Source organism: Montipora foliosa, chromosome 12 (genome assembly GCF_036669935.1).
Source record: "Montipora foliosa isolate CH-2021 chromosome 12, ASM3666993v2, whole genome shotgun sequence".
Taxonomy (NCBI): domain Eukaryota; kingdom Metazoa; phylum Cnidaria; class Anthozoa; order Scleractinia; family Acroporidae; genus Montipora; species Montipora foliosa.
Window position 1 is genome coordinate 4,111,856 of NC_090880.1, and position 20,250 is coordinate 4,132,105.

At 38.6% G+C, this 20,250-nt stretch overlaps 1 protein-coding gene across 2 annotated transcripts; it reads right to left on the minus strand.

The window, feature by feature from the left end:
- Positions 1 to 1,351: 1,351 nt before the first annotated feature.
- On the minus strand, positions 1,352 to 18,341 carry LOC137979248 (uncharacterized). Of its 2 annotated transcripts, none has more exons than XM_068826456.1 (5): positions 13,772 to 13,875; positions 10,720 to 10,825; positions 10,115 to 10,180; positions 2,510 to 2,590; positions 1,352 to 2,204 (listed from the first exon to the last, which is right to left on the minus strand). In XM_068826456.1, exons 2-5 carry the CDS (start codon positions 10,816 to 10,818, stop codon positions 1,512 to 1,514), a joined length of 939 nt encoding a protein of 312 aa, XP_068682557.1. In that variant the 5' UTR covers positions 10,819 to 10,825; positions 13,772 to 13,875; the 3' UTR covers positions 1,352 to 1,511. The 2 variants fall into 2 exon arrangements, with proteins under 2 accessions (XP_068682557.1, XP_068682558.1); XM_068826457.1 differs by lacking the exon at positions 13,772 to 13,875 and adding an exon at positions 18,262 to 18,341 and having other exon boundaries at positions 1,368 to 2,204.
- Positions 18,342 to 20,250: the final 1,909 nt, after the last annotated feature.

Here is a 20,250-nt window from a genome sequence, read left to right on the forward strand (position 1 = left end):
CGCTTGACATCTTTTAGTGTGGGTCTACACGTATGCCTTTCTTCGTATGTGTTTTGAGCGCCCCAAAAAGAAATCTATTAAGGCAACGCAACGTCGATCTTCAGTAATCCCAAACAACGCATCAGAGTACTCTCCATGATCTTGGATTACGTGGTTTGCTTTAAATAACCAATGTAAACAGAGCAACGTGGCTTCTATTGTGCGTTACCCAATCAAAACAACGCCACGTGCTTTCTATTGTGCATTGCCCAATCAAACACCGCCACGTTTTTCTATTGTGCATTTTGATGCACAGGAAAAAAAACTGAAATCAAATGTATTTTATAATTCTTGCCCCTACGGGCCCAAGTAATAAGTGGTTCCTGGTTAATCCAATTTATAACTCGTGCGAAGATTGTTTACATTACTCATTAACAAGAAGAGAGAACTTTGAGTTGTTCAACAATAAATCGTTTTAATCTAACCCAAAATCATTCCGATAGTCAAAACGTCCTATTTATGATGCATTTCCTTCGCTTTTGTGCTTGTCAACATTATGACTTGCGGTATTTCAGGTTCACGTGTTCAAAAGTTTGTTTTTGCATCCCATAAATGTTCAGATTTTTAATTACAAACTCTGTTTTGATTGGCCCTCTAACTCACAGAGTCAAAATAGATACGTTTCGTTTCGTTTCTGAGAAACGAAACAAAAACGAAAACAAAAAGGAAACGAAACAAAAAGTTATGGACCTTGGTCACGCTCTAAAATAAACATTTTCTTTGACGTTGAATATTGTGGTTAAAATGTTCATGACGAATGTTGATGACGAATATCGTTGCCGATAAGAGTAGAGACATCGCTGAACCACGTTCGATTTGTTCATAATCACGCTAAAGGAAATCAAAAAAGTCTAACCCAAAAAATAAAGGCTAAAAAACTTGTGGAACATTTTTGATCGGTAAATAAACAGAAACAAGTGAATCCTCTCTTGCTTGAAAGAAAACTCTCCACTAACGCAGAATTTATTTAGCTAAATCAGGCTTTGCACCACTGGGCCCTCGTCCAATTCCCTGGCGGGCATACGACGTTTTTATGATCTGCAGAAGCTCGTGACCTTGAAGAGTTTAACTATGGTTCAGAGCTGGTCTTTTTTGACTTTGGAAATTTTCTTATTTGAATGTAACGTAGCTCGTGTACTTTCCCGCTCGTGCAGCATCGATCTTATTTTTGTCCACATCCAAGGGAAAGATTTGCAAGTTACACGATTCAAGGTCACGTGCTTTTGTCGACTGCCAATCCTCTTTCAGCCCTTGGTATTTTTTGGTCTTCGTTTGCAGGCGCTATTAATTGAAAGAAATTTAAGATCTTTGAATGGTTTTAATCTTCTTTATTAACCTTTCTTAAAATTGTCAAATTCAAACTGAATTCTTTGCAATCTTCTAGTCACAGTTCTAATTATAAATCAAGTCTAAATCAAGTTGTGTGACTGTGACGTTCTCTTCCGATCCGTTCACGGTGCCACCGCGATAGTTCAAAGGTGAGCCCCAAACCACCACTGCGTGCTAGAATCGCCTCCCTCTGTGCAGCGAAACTTGCTGTTTACGACGGAGTAATACCCGAAGTTGTCTTCGAGGGAGACCGAACCAGAATTCGGCTTAAATTCGCAGGTGGTAAATGAACTGTCGGTATGTAGAGGAAATTCATTAACCTTTGACCCCTGCCAGAATGGAACCGTTTGCTGGATTCCAATGTGTCCCCGGATGTTGATGTATTCCACTCTCTTGCATATGTTACTCCCACTGTAATCGATGATGTTGAGGTCTTTCAATGTTCCGCGAACGTAGTCGATGAAATCCACGCCGTGAGTTGGGAAACTGCATGTTGCTCGCCAGTGAGTGGAGTGACTCTGCAGGGATCTCATTCGAGCTAAACTCAGGCGGTATAGTTTCCAGTTGTGGCTATTCTCGTTTACTGGAGCGTTGATCTTGAGTGGTGTCACCTGGAAAGCTGGCAATGAGCGATACTGGGTGCTCCAAGACATGACCAAGGTCCATGCTGTGCCAGGTTCGGACTTCAGATCACAGTAAGCTGGGAAGCTGTTTCCTGCGTTGTCATAAAGTCGGTAGATGCCACATTTTGAGGCCTCTTTTATAAGGTAATCCAAGCAGGAGGTGGGACGGAAGACATCTGGCGTGATGTTAGAAGACTTGGGACAATTATCTCCCTGGAACAGAAAATAATATTAGCTTCTATTAAAACGATTGGCATTTTAAATGGGAACTAACAAAAATTCGATAATGGATAAACAGTTTCAGAGAGGCCCCAAATGTTTCGATCTAATGTCGATCTTACTTTTCCTTTGTGGTTGGAAATCTTGCAGTTGTGTTGTATTTTAATCTCTAAAACTGTTAAACTATCAAGTTTCAGAATGGCCTATTGCAGTTTTACAAATTATCTTTTCGAATGAACCATTAAGATGTTTTTCTCTTTCGAAGTATATGGGCATCTATTGTCTTTTATTTGTCTTACCTGGCAACCTGATGTAACAACTCGCTTGAATTTTTGTCCCTGATCACTTGCCGAAGCAATGGAAGACTCTTTTAGAAGACTCTAAAAAATAGAATACAGTTTCATTCAGATCCTTTATATTTGTTTAATTAGCACGAGGTTATAAACAACCAAAAGACCTTAATCTTTTTCCTTAGCAGAGTATGGAATATTCAAGTCGAGTTGAAATAAAGTCCTCGACGAAAAATCTTTCGTTAAGTTGTTAGTCTGTCGTCGTACCACATGTATTAAAGCTGACCAACGTCTTATATTAATCAGAGTTAACTGAATAGAGTGTAATGTGAAGTGCTAGATTTCAATCCCATATGAACCATGTGAGCGTTAGCCCTACTGATGCAAATGGGCCCACACAAGGACGGAGAAAAACTCTGACCAGGGTGGGAATTGAACCCACGACCTTCGGGTTAGATCTCCGCCGCTCTACCGACTGAGCTACAAGGTCAGAGGGACGAGGGAGCTCTTAGTTGGATGTGGTTGACTCTCGATCTTGCGTTTTGAGCGAACCGAGGAAACATAAATCACAGATGCAACAATTAATTTTGCTTCCAGTTACTGGCGTCTTCCACTCCGGTTACGATCGTTTCAAGTCAGTAGAAAGTTTCATAAGCAAACCTTCAATGTCAAGTCTTATGTCATGAGTTAAATGTTGTGCTTGGGAATACGTAACTCACGAGAAAAATGATGCCGACAAAAGGCGCTGTGTTCTTAAATACAATGACGAATTTTCCGAATAGATCACTGACGGTGACACAATCGGTGTAGTGCTACTTCGAGTCTCGGAGCGCCGAACCTTCACAAGCAAAATGCTACAGATCACTTTAGCTGTGCTTTACAACTTGTTGCCTATATGAAGAAAAGTATGGTAATTCAGAAATCTGAAACATGAAAAAACTTCTCACAGAACTTATTTTGTTTTGAGTAAACAAAAAAGTGTTAGCTCTGTCGCTGTTTGGCTGTCATTCTCGTGCGCAAAGAAAAATCTGGGACCAAAAAGAAGTAAATTTTTAAGCGTGAAAATTAAACAGTTCGATATTTTTATGAAGCTAACGAAATGTTTCGCAGTTATTAAAAAAAATCTCTTAGAAGCACCCTGCGCTCCGGAAAATCTTTTAAAGTTAAAACAAACCAAGGTACTCGGCCAATGAAAACAGTGATCATGTTTGATGGGTTATTACTCCGGATCATAGTTAATGCATGGAGATGGTTATGAAACTCGACAAGTTCCTTTGTTTGATGTTTTTGTCCGTATTTTTGGCCTTGACCCTGCACAAAACACACCTTTTTTCGATACGATAACCAATCAAATCCTTCGATTAAATTATGCGCGACTAATTTGGGAACCCATGCAAGACCAAAACAAAAGATTGTGCAGGGTCACGGTCAATTCAACATCGATTGCGACAACATTGTTCTCGCTTTTGAAGGGTTTTAATATAACTATGTCCGGATCGAAGGCGATCGATGGATTTTCAAATTACTTTAAGTGTGCCTCACAATAGTACTCCTCAATCATTTGAAAAGACCAGAGATGTGCTGACAGAATATAAATGGAGTTTGTCGGCAGGCTTGCATGAAATTCACACTCAGTGTCGTATATCTTGTGTTTGATGCCACTCTTGCGCGCAAGTGTTGATCTATTTCAGCGAGCGAAAACGGCGTCCAGCCGATTTCATGCCAAGTGGTTGGTGTTCCTTCGTTTCCGTTCACACGATACACATCAAGCACCTTACCAATCGTTTCCTTTGCCCGTTCTATTAGTTAACATTCCTTGTTTTCTTCAGTCTACGAGATGCTTCCGTGAAGCATACACTGGGTTGCCTGCGGTACGTGTTACAGAAAATCAGAAGCCACTGAATTGTGTGGTATTGAACTACAGCATTCCAGTCACTGAAGAATAACAAATAAAAGAGATGCGAGAAACATTGGCTTCTGGGCTGACATGTTGATCATTTTCAAGTTCCGTCACAACTTCTTTTCACCACAAGTTTAAGCGTGCCCTCTGAGCATATGACAGCTTTGTAATACTAAAGTTCACTGAATTTTTACCCTTTCCAGCGGGGTCAGTATCTGGTTGGGTGACCTAAACAATATACCCCCTCATAAAACAGAAGCATCGGACCGAAAATACTATTAACGCTAACAAATGCGAACTCAGCAAGGAAAAGATTTTGTAAGCTTGCTTTACGCAAAACAAATATTGATGCAAAAGGAAATAACTATTGATACACAGTTTTTAGAAAGAGTAGAAGGAAGTTTCCGGGACGGTCGATCAAGAATAAAATATTTACGATATGAAAACAACATTAATTTTTGAACCGTGAATATAGAATATAAAAAGTAACGATCAGCGACAAACATTTTGGGAGATTTTTGCTACGTTCAATTTTGTTATTCTACTTTTGGCTGCACAAATAAATCGCAAAATCGAAAGTGACATGGCCGGAATTCAGCGGGTGCCGTGATTAAGTTACCGCAGCATTTTTACTCGCCAAACAGTGAAGCATCTGTGTCAAATGATGGCAAGATACCGGCTTTTTGTAAGTTTCTTTCTCTGTCAAGTGTTATAAAGTTTGACAATAGAATGAGCGAAGTCAAAACAAAGATCACAATCGTCCAACTCTTGAGGTTGACCATTTGTTTATGCAAAGTCAAAATTTACTCTGCAAGATGCCTACGACGTTATTTATTACTAGGAAATTCCATCATTTTGGAAATAGCAGCTACTTTATTATTCATTGGCGTCACAATTTTTCACTGATTTTGGGGCTCATTTTGTTGAAACTCAAGCACGCTTCCAACAGACCTGTTTATTTTCGTGAACCCTTCCTGCTTACAGAGCAATACTAAAAAAATTCTCCCATATCACATTTCAACCTTAAGCTCGAAAATTCAATACACAACATGATATTATAATTCACAAAGGCAGAAAATACCACAAAATCCTTTTCCAGCGAAAAATTTTTTGAAACAAACAACATATTTGCTCTTAGAGGCGAAAACCTCTTCCTATTTCATTGCGTGCGTGAAGACAAGAAACTCAATCGTGTCAAATTACCATGTACTTCAGGTTCAAACCCTTTCCTGAAGAACCTTTTCCTTGAATAAGAAGAAAATGCTTTACCATTGCCATAAAAACTATCCAGTTAAGCTCGCATATCATAAAACATGATGAATTCATAAAGGCCACCTTTTCGAGCGAACAATGTTTTGAAACAAACAAGATATTTGCTATTAGAGGCAAAAACCCCTTCTATTTCATTACGTGCGTGAAGAGAAGAAACTCAATCGTGTCAAATATGCGCAATATCGCAACAAACTAAATTTCAGGATCAAACCGTTTCCATGAAGAACCTTTTCCTGGAATAATGCAGCACAAAATAGACGACAAGCTTTCTTTCAAATAATTATTGGCTGTCACATTTCCAATTTTTTTTTACCTGAAGACTGTGCAGAGTTGATCACAGATCCACGTATGGTGTTCGATTCGTTCTCTGTCTTTGTTGAACCCATAGGTTACCAGAGAATTTTCCATTTGGTTTCAGTGTTCTACATAACAGCACACTTGGTAAAATATTAGAAATACAGCTCACTTTGATTTCGGCTCGACGGGCGATAGATTGTTGTCGAAGTCCATTACTCGTCGCTTTTAAGATTCCAGGTGTTTGTTTTTCACCGCGTGCCTAGTTTATCCAACTGACTTTCCATTATTGAGCTCCATAAGGATATATTTTGTTTAAGGATCCACTAAAGCGCCATTTGCGTTACATGACTTTCGACGCCATTGCAGGCTAAGTTAATGATTTTACTGTGTCCACCAGAGGATTATACGCATTTCCACTACCCTCTCGATCCTAAGAAAATAGGCGCAGAAGGCTCTATGCACAAAGACACCACTTATCAGGGGAGTGACAGGCAAGACTTTTACCGACACGAAAAAAAAAACAAAATAAAATAAATGAAATAAATAAAACGAACAAATCCCACCCACTTTCCGACTGGGATTGCCATACTGGCAACCCAGTAATAATAATAATAATAATAATAATAATAATAATAATAATAATAATTTCCAATATTTTACTAACTGTGATGTTATGTACAACGCTGAAACCAAATGGAAAATTTTCTGGTAAAGTTTTCTGGTTGGATATGGAGGGAGAAGGAATCGAACACCTTGAGTGGAAGTGTCATCACTGTTGTGTGGCTATTTATATTTATTTGCACTCAACTCTGCACAGTCTTCAGGTAAAATATTAACAATTGGAAATTTGACTAATTCTTGTTAGTCAGTAATTATTTGAAAGAAAGCTTGTTGTCCATTTTTTGCTTCATTGTTGAAGGAAAAGGTTCTTCAGAAAAGGGTTTGATCCTGAACTCCGGTGAAAATTTTATCTTGTTGTGTATAGTTGATTTGACACGGGTTGGGTTTCTTGTTTTGACGCACGCAATGAAATAGGAAGGGTTTTTTGCCTCTAATAGCAAATATGTTGTTCGTTTCAATAAGTTTTTTCGCTGGAAAAGGTTTTGTAAGATTTTTCGGCCCTTGTGGATGCATCGTGTTGTGTAAAATTCGAGCTTAACTAATTTGCATACGTGGATTGAAATTTGACACCCGAGGTGCAGTTTTCATGAAGATGACAGGAATGTTTAGTCGTGTTCTTTCTGGCAAATGATCAATACGTAGCTATAATTTTTTACGTCAGAAAAAGATCTGATATGTCACTATAGTGTAAAATGAAGTTTATTTGGGAAGCCAAAATATTTATTTAAGTTCCTGGTTAATCTAATTTTTTGCTACGACTCACTAGAGCGAAGATTGTTTACATTACTCATTAACACGAAGATTTTTCGACAATAATTCGCTTTAATCTAACCCATAAACATTCAGATAGTAAGAAACTTCACATTTATATTAATTAACCATTTCCTTCGCTTTTGTGTTTGTCAGCATTGTGATTTGCAATAGTTCAGGTCCACGTGTTCTCAAGTGTGTTTTTGCATCTCATAGATGTTTTGATTTTCAATTACAAACTCTGTTTCGATTGGCCGCTCAACCTCATTGTGTAAATAGTTCACCCTGAAGTCAAAATAGATACGTTTCTCAGGAAATGAAGCAAAAAATAAGTAATGTTTCGTTTCCCAACTGAGCAGCACTGGGGATGATGAGAAATATGCTGCATTCGAGCCCCAGCCCCTAGCATGCTTTTTCTATTGTGGGGGTTATTAGGAGTACCTATTGGAGCATTATTTTCGGATTGGCCCAGCCAGCATTACACCTAGGAAAATCCAGTTTCAGTGTTCCAGATAAGAGTCCGGTCTCGGGTCAATGACCCGACAAAGAAGGCTTCCTGACCCGACAGGTGAAATGTAAAATATTCAGTTAAATATTACAACAAAATTAAAAGACGAAAGACGGAAGTTTAAATAAAAACTAGCACTAAGAAGTCACGACATTTCGACCTCTCCGAAGTCATTTTCAAGTGAGTCAGTTTTCTTAACTTTCAAATTAGCATAAATATGTTGAAACAAGTTAAAAAACGATAAAAATGTGGCGAACGCTAAAATGTGATACAATATGTAAAAAAGTGTTAAAAATATATACAATGGAAAAGCATAAAAGAATAAAATAATCGTAGCAAGAATTGTTCTAAACAAATAGTTTAGCGCGATTGAATCGCACTGTTTGTTTAGCGTTGGTTTCAGTTCTTTGATAAAAAACATTTCAAAAATAAGGCAGTCAAATTTGTTCTGACACTTCTTAAGATTCGAAAACTCTGTGTGATGTCTTCTGGCTCCATGTCGTGCTGCTCTCTGAGGTGGTTTCCGATTGCCGATCCTTTATGTTCATTTTCAGGAAACATTTTCTAAGAAACTACTTATTAAGACGGGAGTTTCTTGGCTAAAAAGTATGTTGTTTTACTCTGAAAACGACGAACGATTAATATTCTTCCCTGTAGTTCATTCAATGTAAACAAGAACGTTGACACAAGGTGATCACATGCACCTTCGTGGTTTTGACGTGGTTTTGACCTTTGATTCATAGAAGTCATAGACCGCAAAAATTTTAGTGTTTTTGCGATCGATTGTCATAAATCTTTCGCTGAGAATTCGAAATACAAAGTTTTGTATGAAAACTATATTATTCTTTTCAGTTCATCTGCTTTTTGGCTTGCCTCTTACTTTTAACTCCCGGCTTTTACGGTACTTTTTGGTGCAAGCGTATAGCAAAAAAAAATTTGACCTGGAATCAGATTAGACTGAAAAGAAGAAGAATTATGAAGCGGAAACAACATGTTCAGTCCTTCCTTAGTGTGTGGACATGCAGGAACACGTCCGTCAGAGCAATTTGCAGTTAGCTTTTTTACAGACTATTTAAAGAAGAAACGAGCGAGTCTTACTCAAGGGCGTGTTTTGCTGGCTTTGAACTGAATTTATTACCAAAGCTTAAAAAAGTAAAAGACCTCAAAGCGGAACAGGACATTACAAAATAATTCAACGTGTGAACACGGGAGAGGCAGGGCCACTGCTGGGTGACCCTTCAAATGGTCTAAATGACTTCCCAATTGAAAAAAAAAATTAACTGTAACGTTGCAGTTCAATACCACCCAACTCTGAGCCTTCTGTTTTAGTGTAACACGTACCACAGGCAACCCAGTTTACGCTCATGGAGCGTCTAGTTAGTTCAACGAAAGGCACATTGCGCGCCTTTGTTGTTGTTGTTGTTGTTGTTATCTGGAAATTTGGAGAGTCTATTAACCATATAACATCCTTAACATGTTACAAAGAGCAAGTCATACATAAATAATAATAGAAACTGAAATTCTAATAAACATAGCTTATTTTCCCTTGGAAAACAGAATATGATATCCGATGGAAACTGATTACTTTACACAGTCAGACAATTCCGATTTTCGGGGGCCCTGAAAATGGCGACTGAAGTAATTTAGGCACGCAATGTAAGGTGGGTAAGTAAGGCTCTTTGACAAGCGGGAAATTTGCGTGTATGTGCCTGGCCCCAGTTGTTCAAAAGGTGGATAATGCTATCCACCGGGTAAATCACTATCCAGCCGATAAGCACTTGCCAAACCAATTGAGGTATCCAGTGGATGGCGCTATCCACCCTTCGAATAACAACTGGGGCTAGGTCTCTAAAGCTTTTGGAATGTGAAAAGTACTAAAATGTTTACGTTATACTATTATATTATATTTTGTCAAAAACAATCACTTACAGTTTTATTTTGCTGAAAATGAAAATTCTACTCGTCAAACCGGGCGAGTAATTTGCGATTTCCACTCGCCCGACGGGCTTGACACTTGTATTGGCGAGTGGGCGAGCGCTAATTGAAAACCCTGCATTCTGGTTTGAATGCTGTCATTCGGAGAGTATAAACAGCCTAATTGGAAACGCAAAGTATGAGCATCACAGTCATAATCATTATCATGTCACAGCTACCATCATCATCATCGTTATTGTTATTATTATCGCTGATTTAATCATAATGTTCTATTTATTTTATTTATTCTTTATATGAACACCATCAAATTTCCAATAAAGGTGTTTGTTACCTTGTGATTGGGAGCCATCTTGGGATACAACCTTAATTCCGGATCTGAACGCTGTTCTTCCAATTCCTACAGCGTTAGAGGATATTGAGTAAATAATAACTATCCATAATTATTCATTCTTCTCAGAGTGAGATTTTCAAAATCCTAAAGAAGTGGGTTAAAATTTTCTCTCTCCCGAAGATATGACTGGAAGATACTGAAACTGGCTACAGACGCTATTGCGCCAGATTTGGAGGATAGAGGTTATGGCTTTGCATTTATGCATTTGTCTAGCGCATGTCCAGCACAGAAGTTGTGTTGTTTGCCTTTCATAATGTGTTAAAAATATACACAAATTCCTTTACATGTAAACTTAATTTATTTAATAGGAACTTGGTGCTTACGTAGGCGCCGGTTGCAGAGTGCTTGGACTGGATCATATACCTCGATGGATAAAAGCTTTTCATACACTATTACATTTTCCACGCTGATATTACAATTTGAAGGCCATTTATAGCGTAAAAAGGACCGCGAATACCATGGAAATTCCAAGAGACACTATTTAAATTTGAAAACAGAAAGTTTGACCAGAGGCAGTATACAACATACGTCAACTCTATGTTTACCTCTCCACTTGGATTCTTTGCCTTGATCGCTGATCCAAAGGTGGTAGTGGTAACCGAAACGATTAAGAGCAAGGGGAAGACAAAACTGAGGTGGTCCATTTTCAACCTACAAAATAGTTAAAAGCAGAACATTCACTTCTAGTGACAAGAAGTTCAACAGTAGTTCAGAAAATAAAAACCTGAGTTTTTATTTTCACATTGTATCTGTTTCTACCTCGTCTAGAACACGAAGCTGCATACTTTTCTCTGTATGGAATATCTCAAAACACCGAGTCAAAAGTTTTTTGACAAAGGGAGAAGAAAATTGGGACGAATGCGTGCAGCAAGACTACTTGGTAAGTTCTAGTAACAAAGTAAATATCGGTTTTTAAACAAATCTCTATTTAGGACACATGACTTCAAATATTCAGCCCCAAGCAAAAGACTTGAGTTTATGATATAAGTGGACAGGTATTGCCATGTATATGACTTGCTTTACATCGGAGGCTATCGTGAAAGTCGCCTGTAGATAGTCACTATGAAAAATGTACCTAAGTTCTAGCTTCGTCAGTACTTCCTGCCGCGTACCTCAAGGATAGCTCCTTGGACCAATTCCGTTTGATTCACTAATTTCTCCTTTCCTAACCTATGACACACAGCCTGGGGTAATAGATATTTCAACGCACTTCATTCCTTCGGTTGCTAAATATTGAATTTTTCACTCAAGTAACGGAAATTTACAAGTATGTTGAAGCATATTTTATAATATTTTCAGGATCATTTTATTGTATGCAGAGTGTTGTAATGCACGGTGCCAAGAGAAAATGAGGGAACAGAGAAGGAGGCTCCCGGTCCAGCCCTTGGGATATGTCATGTCCACGAAAGTTATTTTTAGACGAGCGGAAGTCTTCCGAGACGTCCGCATGCAGGCCAACCTCGGTCCGATGTTTGAAAGAAAATATATATTAATCAGCCTTCCACGTGCGCCATCATTTTCTCTTTTCACTAAGAACCTGAGAGCGAGGCAAGACTGCATGCGGACGTCTCAGAAGTCAGACGTCCGCTAGAACAAAGACTTCCACTCGTCTAAAAATAACTTTCGTGGACATAACATATCCCGCCAACGCCTTGAGCCTCCCTCTCTGTCCTCTCATTTTCTCTTGACGGTGCTTAAGAACTTAGATAAGAAATTGAAACGTGCAAACCAAATTAAGTGTCGAAAACAACCTCGCCCCTCTCAGTTAATTTAAGTAACTTTCCCACGAGAAAATGCTTTAGACGACAACCGAATTTCCAAATTTTTCTGTTGTTGGAAACACGAGGACCGTCTTAGCGGCTCTTTCTTATAAAATTGTAATACCGACCACGATAGTTATCTTAACTTAATTATCTGTAGTGTTAGTTTTCCCGCGGTTAGCCCGCACAGGTTTGCATAAAGGACCGCGGAAACTTCGGTTTCCGTTGCTATCAGTTTATCTAACAATTTAATTAACTCGATCCAATTTAGCTAGGCTGAAGTATCTACCACAAGTATTTACCACAAGATATTCCGCCTTTGTTGTTGAGAGTGTTAGGATCACGTCTGTGTAACTTTTCAAGATCTTTGACCAATCATAGCTAAGCAAGAGCATATATAAACGCCAATTTTTTAGAGAGCTAGAGAGAGTTGGCTGCCGGCAACGGCAGAGTGCTGAATTTCAACGCAAGAATAAAGTTGAAAAGCCGAAGCTGTGTGTACAAAATCTGTCCCGTAACAAATAGAATACCAAAAGTGCAGCAGATAAGTGACAAATTACGGTTATTAAACATTCCTATTCAAAAGAACCTAAAATCATGTTTCTTGAAGAAATTCTAAGTGTTAAAAATTGCATTATTATTATTATTGCAACAAGGATCAAATTGATTTACATATTCCAGGTTAGTTGCATATAGGCTCTTTGTGCTTGACGTGTGGGTCTCTCTAAGTGCATTCGGGCTTTGCTTTGGCATCCTTTTCCTTTTGGGTTATAGAGTTATTTTTTAAGGAGGCCAACATCCATCGTTTCTTTTCGTTTTTCTTTGTATCGTTTGAATATGTTAAGGGTTCAAAATTACTTTTGTGGCATGAATCTGAAGCCATTGCGGTGACAAATTCCAACACGTACTCGGAGCCCCATTAATTCAATGGGTGTCAGTGAAGAGGTCACTACGGTGTGTGAACAATATCTACTTCCAACATTAAACCGATGAAAGAAAAAAAAATTCCTTTTTTGCAACAATTGTAAATAATAGTTGGCACTTTTATTCAAGAAGACTAGCCTGCGAGCAGGCTCTCAGTGTTTCGAGGTGCATGAAGGGCCTGTGTTGTCAGCTGTGGTTTCACAGTTAGTGGCCACGTCATCCTATTACAATAACACAACGATTGCTCTTTCACAAATATAGATTTTTAAAGACTAAAATCAGTAAGAATACATTTTTTTCCACTAAAGTAAAAAATAGAAAAAAGTATAGCTTATCTGCTGAATACCCCGCCAGTTATTGCCAACGAGTCAGGCCTTCTGAAGACAGAAGGCCTGGCGAGGCGGCAGCTTATAGAGCCGCGAGAAGATTTTTAGGCGGACGAAATCTCAGAAGCGCTTCAAATTTAATTGTAATGTAGACCAAAAGCTGTAATGTAGACCAAAGCGATCAAATATTGACCGTAGCGATAACCAATGAGAGTGCCGCACGAGTACGCCGCGTGATGTTTGCAGCCGCCAGATCACGCAAGCTTGGCTCGTTGGCACTTTAGCGACAGCTATAACTAGTTTACATAATAATAACATCGTATTCGTTCTGAAAGTCGCCTATAGTAATGAAATCGGTTCGAAGGTTCAAGTTTTTCATCAAAGAGAGTCCTGTTTTAAAACTGAATTTGTTTTTCCCGTTCTTTTACAAGCGCTCCCGGAGCCAGGAGATGCGATTCATTCACTTTGTCTCCCTTTGATTGGATCAAGAATTGGAACAAGAATTGTTTGTTGGAAGTTTTTTCATGATCACTAAACAAAAAGTGCGCCATATATAAACCATAATACTACCCTTTACTAAAACCTACCTGTCTCCTTTGCTCCGGAATTTTCAATGGGTGCTTTGTTTTTCGAAGGAATGGACTACGCTATTGATAGCGCTTGTCCACTTCGTCCCAAGTCTTTAAATCATGATGTGGGCGGAACATTTTTCAACTTTGACAGATCACGTGTTTCCGCCTTAATCAAGGGCTTTTCTAATGCTATACCCTCTCGATAATTCTCGACGAATATCAACGATTTACCCGAGCAACAAATAACATCACAAACAGCGGGATCGGTAATCAGAATTCGAAGTACCTACACGCAACGTGTTTTAGCGCGAAAGTAGAAATTTGTTTAGTAGCTTTCTTTCTCATTGGTCGACTTACGGGTGTGATTTTTCGTTTCTTTTGGGTTAGTGACTCATTCATTGACCTCTCTCCCCTGCCTCACTCAAAACTGGCGTTTTCAAGGAACTCAACTGGAAATAACTTAAGATTGTAAGTGTTAATAAATGAACTTCAAAGGTATTAAGAAAAATTTGAACAATTTTCTTATTAAATGAATTCTTCTAGTGATTTATTTGTTGCATCAAAGATGGAATTGATTTACCTACTCCAGGTTACTTAGGTAAACAGCTGGGCAGATAAGCTCTTTGTGCTTGACATGTGGGTCTCTGTATGTGTGTAGGGTAGGCTTTTTCGACAGGGTTTTGGCACCATATACCTCTTAGATAATAGGAAGACGTGGCCACTCACTGTGAAAACGCATCTGACAACACCTTTTTGCCTTTGTTTAGCCTGCGCATTCGAGCAGTCAAGCATGCTCTTCATGTACCTCGAACCACTGGGAGCCTTCTCGCAGGCTAGTCTTCGTAGAATAAAACTTTCAATAACCGTTTGTCAATTGTTGCAAAAAAGAAACAGGATTTTTTTCCTTTCTTCCCCTCTTTTTACATTGGAAATCAATATTGATATTAGCAGGCAAGTAAGAACGTTAAAAAAAAACGACAAAACGTTTAAGATTATAAGACATGTTTCGACAGAAACTTCTGTCATCTTCAGTTGACTAATGTACAAGTTGAATTTGTAAGTAGGAAAAAGTGCTAATTTTGCTAGTAACAACGGAATGTACATAAAACGTGACAATGTGAGAATTAAAAGGAAGTTTTAGATTTATGTGATGTAATTGTTGATTCAGAGAAGGTTGTTCTCTTTGAATATGAATAGCCTCTTTTATCTTGTTGTCGTTTTCTTTAAAGTTGAAATCAAGTCTAGGTCAAGGTCAATTTATTTAACGTCGGTAGTTCCTTCAGTTACGAAACTGGTATCAATGGAAGCCGACGGTGCGTCTTTTACCCCCCTCCCTCTGTCAGTGCTCCGTTTCACAGATATTTAAAGCTATTCGCTACACGGATCAGAGGAAAGTGGAAACAGACGTTGAAGTCACCGAGGATCGAACAGGGGACCCCCTTGCTCCGAAAGCCGCGCACTAGCCAACTGAGCTACGCCTGCAAATGTTGGTTTTTTAGGAGAGGGGAAAACCGGAGTACCCGGGAAAAGCATCTTGGAGCAGAGTAAAGAACCAACAAACTCAGTCCACATATGGCGTAGAATCCGGGAATCGATCCTTGGCCACATTGGTGGAAGGCGAGTGCTCTCACCACTGCGCCAGCCCTGCTCCCCCAATCAATATTGTTGACACAACCCAGTCACCCCTTTACTGACACCCATTGAATTCATTAAAGGTGGACCATTCCTGCACCTTGACAGATCCCGAAAAAGTGGTATAGCTTCTTAAAAAAAACTCCAGCGAGAGAGAGCGCAAAGAAAGATAATACAGTTTGTCAAAAGCTCTTACTGCGAAACTCGGAAATTCGTGAACACTGATATGATTATTTATAGTATCCTATTGTGGGTTTTACTTTGATTAATCACTATACAAACAATTAACATTGCAGAAATATTGTTGTTTTTGGACTTTACGGTTTTCCGAGTTTCACAGTGATCATGCATGACACGAATTTCAATAAAGTGTTGTATAAAACAGAAAACGAAAGCAATTATTCCGAGAAATCGTAAACCGAATACCATTCATTTTGGGTTGACGTATCTTGCCATCTCCCAAAAATGATGTCAACGCATTTCATGCCAAAAATGTGAAACAATCTGATTTTCTGTAACTGAGGACTGAAAATCAGGAAAAAACATCCGAAGCATTGTCACGTCCGTTTCTATACTACAGACGCATTATCAGTCTGAACGAACTTGGGCAAGACCTCCTCAGTAAAAAAAACCTAGAATGGAACTATTCTAACTAACGAACGACTGAGATAATTAGAGATTCGAAAACTGGAAGATATTAAGTAGGATAAAATGCCAAAAAGTAGACAGATTGTACTTCAGATCTTTAACAGTCAAACATGAATTTCGTAGGAAACAATAAACACTGAACTGCGTTATACATTAATAATTCTTACAAATAAATAGCTTCAAGTTTTTTCTTAAAAGTATACGTAGGCAAGAGAGTTGGCAGATTAGGAGGATTGTAAAACTTACGACCTTGATCGGAGAATTGTTTAGTATTAGTTCTGAAGTAAAGTAATCGGAAGCTCTTACAATTTCTTGTATAATAGGAATGTATTTGAATTTTTCAGTGAAACAATTTTGTTTGCTAACAGTGAACGGGAACGGTCGAGATTTGATAGGAGTACATAAATTTGCCCAGTTGCAACGTATATATGTTGCAGGTAAAACCCGGGCTCAGGTGGAATCCGTTTTTACAAGTTAAATTGGTGATCCTCACTTTACCTAGGTTGAATATGCATTCAAATGAATTGAGGAAACTTTGTTTGGAGCCTAAATTAAACCTCGAGAAAAAATAGGGTCAGGTTAGGATTAGTTTTGGTTATTATACATCGATATCAATTCTGACTTTTCAGTGTACAAAAGTAAATAATGAAAAGAACTGTGTTGGGTTGATCATGTTCGTCGCTGAAGTGTAGCGGTGAAGACACAGGACTATAGATCTCGAGTCACAGGTAAATGCATAGTACAGTTCTTTGATCTCTAATAATTTTGCAGGGTTGAGACTGAATGGGCAAGTGCGTGAATATTGAAACCGATAACCGATTAGGAAGCTGCCTCGAAGTTATCGCAGCAAAAGACATGAGTTTTATGATATACGTGGACAGGTATTGCCATGCATATGAGTTGCTTTACATCGGAGGCTATCGTGAAAGTCGCCTGTAGATAGTCACTATGAAAAATGTACCTAAGTTCTAGCTTCGTAAGTACTTCCTGCCGCGTACCACAAGGATAGCTCCTTGGACCAATTCCGTTTGATTCACTAATTTCTCCTTTCCTAACCTATGACACACAGCCTGGGGTAATAGATATTTCAACGCACTTCATTCCTTCGGTTGTTAAATATTGAATTTTTCACTGAAGTAACGGAAATCTACAAATAGAATACCAGAAGTGCATCAGATAAGTGACAAATTACGGTTATTAAACATTCCTATTCAAAAGAACTTAAAATCATGTTCCTTGAAGAAATTCTAAGTGTTAAAAATGAACAAATTTCTTATTTAATTAATTCTTCTCATGATTTATTTATTGCAACAAGGATCAAATTGATTTACATATTCCAGGTTAGTTGCATATAGGCTCTTTGTGCTTGACGTGTGGGTCTCTCTAAGTGCATTCGGGCTTTGCTTTGGCATCCTTTTCCTTTTGGGTTATAGAGTTATTTTTAAGGAGGCCAACATCCATCGTTTCTTTTCGTTTTTCTTTGTATCGTTTGAATATGTTAAGGGTTCGAAATTACTTTTGTGGCATGAATCTGAAGCCATTGCGGTGACAAATTCCAACACGTACTCGGAGCCCCATTAATTCAATGGGTGTCAGTGAAGAGGTCACTACGGTGTGTGAACAATATCTACTTCCAACATTAAACCGATGGAAGAAAAAAAAATCCTTTTTTGCAAAAAGTGTAAATAATAGTTGGCACTTTTATTCAAGAAGACTAGCCTGCGAGCAGGCTCTCAGTGTTTCGAGGTGCATGAAGGGCCTGTGTTGTCAGCTGTGGTTTCACAGTTAGTGGCCACGTCATCCTATTACAATAACACAACGATTGCTCTTTCACAAATATAGATTTTTAAAGACTAAAATCAGTAAGAATACATTTTTTTCCACTAAAGTAAAAAATAGAAAAAAGTATAGCTTATCTGCTGAATACCCCGCCAGTTATTTACATAATAATAACATCGTATTCGTTCTGAAAGTCGCCTATAGTACTGAAATCGGTTCGAAGATTCAAGTTTTTCATCAAAGAGAGTCCTGTTTTAAAACTGAATTTGTTTTTCCCGTTCTTTTACAAGCGCTCCCGGAGCCAGGAGATGCGATTCATTCACTTTGTCTCCCTTTGATTGGATCAAGAATTGGAACAAGAATTGTTTGTTGGAAGTTTTTTCATGATCACTAAACAAAAAGTGCGCCATATATAAACCATAATACTACCCTTTACTAAAACCTACCTATCTCCTTTGCTCCGGAATTTTCAATGGGTGCTTTGTTTTTCGAAGGAATGGACTACGCTATTGATAGCGCTTGTCCACTTCGTCCCAAGTCTTTAAATCATGATGTGGGCGGAACATTTTTCAACTTTGACAGATCACGTGTTTCCGCCTTAATCAAGGGCTTTTCTAATGCTATACCCTCTCGATAATTCTCGACGAATATCAACGATTTACCCGAGCAACAAATAACATCACAAACAGCGGGATCGGTAATCAGAATTCGAAGTACCTACACGCAACGTGTTTTAGCGCGAAAGTAGAAATTTGTTTAGTAGCTTTCTTTCTCATTGGTCGACTTACGGGTGTGATTTTTCGTTTCTTTTGGGTTAGTGACTCATTCATTGACCTCTCTCCCCTGCCTCACTCAAAACTGGCGTTTTCAAGGAACTCAACTGGAAATAACTTAAGATTGTAAGTGTTAATAAATGAACTTCAAAGGTATTAAGAAAAATTTGAACAATTTTCTTATTAAATGAATTCTTCTAGTGATTTATTTGTTGCATCAAAGATGGAATTGATTTACCTACTCCAGGTTACTTAGGTAAACAGCTGGGCAGATAAGCTCTTTGTGCTTGACATGTGGGTCTCTGTATGTGTGTAGGGTAGGCTTTTTCGACAGGGTTTTGGCACCATATACCTCTTAGATAATAGGAAGACGTGGCCACTCACTGTGAAAACGCATCTGACAACACCTTTTTGCTTTTGTTTAGCCTGCGCATTCGAGCAGTCAAGCATGCTCTTCATGTACCTCGAACCACTGGGAGCCTTCTCGCAGGCTAGTCTTCGTAGAATAAAACTTTCAATAACCGTTTGTCAATTGTTGCAAAAAAGAAACAGGATTTTTTTCCTTTCTTCCCCTCTTTTTACATTGGAAATCAATATTGATATTAGCAGGCAAGTAAGAACGTTAAAAAAAAAACGACAAAACGTTTAAGATTATAAGACATGTTTCGACAGAAACTTCTGTCATCTTCAGTTGATTAATGTACAAGTTGAATTTATAAGTAGGAAAAAGTGCTAATTATGCTAGTAACAACGGAATGTACATAAAACGTGACAATGTGAGAATTAAAAGGAAGTTTTAGATTTATGTGATGTAATTGTTGATTCAGAGAAGGTTGTTCTCTTTGAATATGAATAGCCTCTTTTATCTTGTTGTCGTTTTCTTTAAAGTTGAAATCAAGTCTAGGTCAAGGTCAATTTATTTAACGTCGGTAGTTCCTTCAGTTACGAAACTGGTATCAATGGAAGCCGACGGTGCGTCTTTTACCCCCCTCCCTCTGTCAGTGCTCCGTTTCACAGATATTTAAAGCTATTAGCTACACGGATCAGAGGAAAGTGGAAACAGACGTTGAAGTCACCGAGGATCGAACAGGGGACCCCCTTGCTCCGAAAGCCGCGCACTAGCCAACTGAGCTACGCCTGCAAATGTTGGTTTTTTAGGAGAGGGGAAAACCGGAGTACCCGGGGAAAAGCATCTTGGAGCAGAGTAAAGAACCAACAAACTCAGTCCACATATGGCGTAGAATCCGGGAATCGATCCTTGGCCACATTGGTGGAAGGCGAGTGCTCTCACCACTGCGCCAGCCCTGCTCCCCCAATCAATATTGTTGACACAACCCAGTCACCCCTTTACTGACACCCATTGAATTCATTAAAGGTGGACCATTCCTGCACCTTGACAGATCCCGAAAAAGTGGTATAGCTTCTTAAAAAAAACTCCAGCGAGAGAGAGCGCAAAGAAAGATAATACAGTTTGTCAAAAGCTCTTACTGCGAAACTCGGAAATTCGTGAACACTGATATGATTATTTATAGTATCCTATTGTGGGTTTTACTTTGATTAATCACTATACAAACAATTAACATTGCAGAAATATTGTTGTTTTTGGACTTTACGGTTTTCCGAGTTTCACAGTGATCATGCATGACACGAATTTCAATAAAG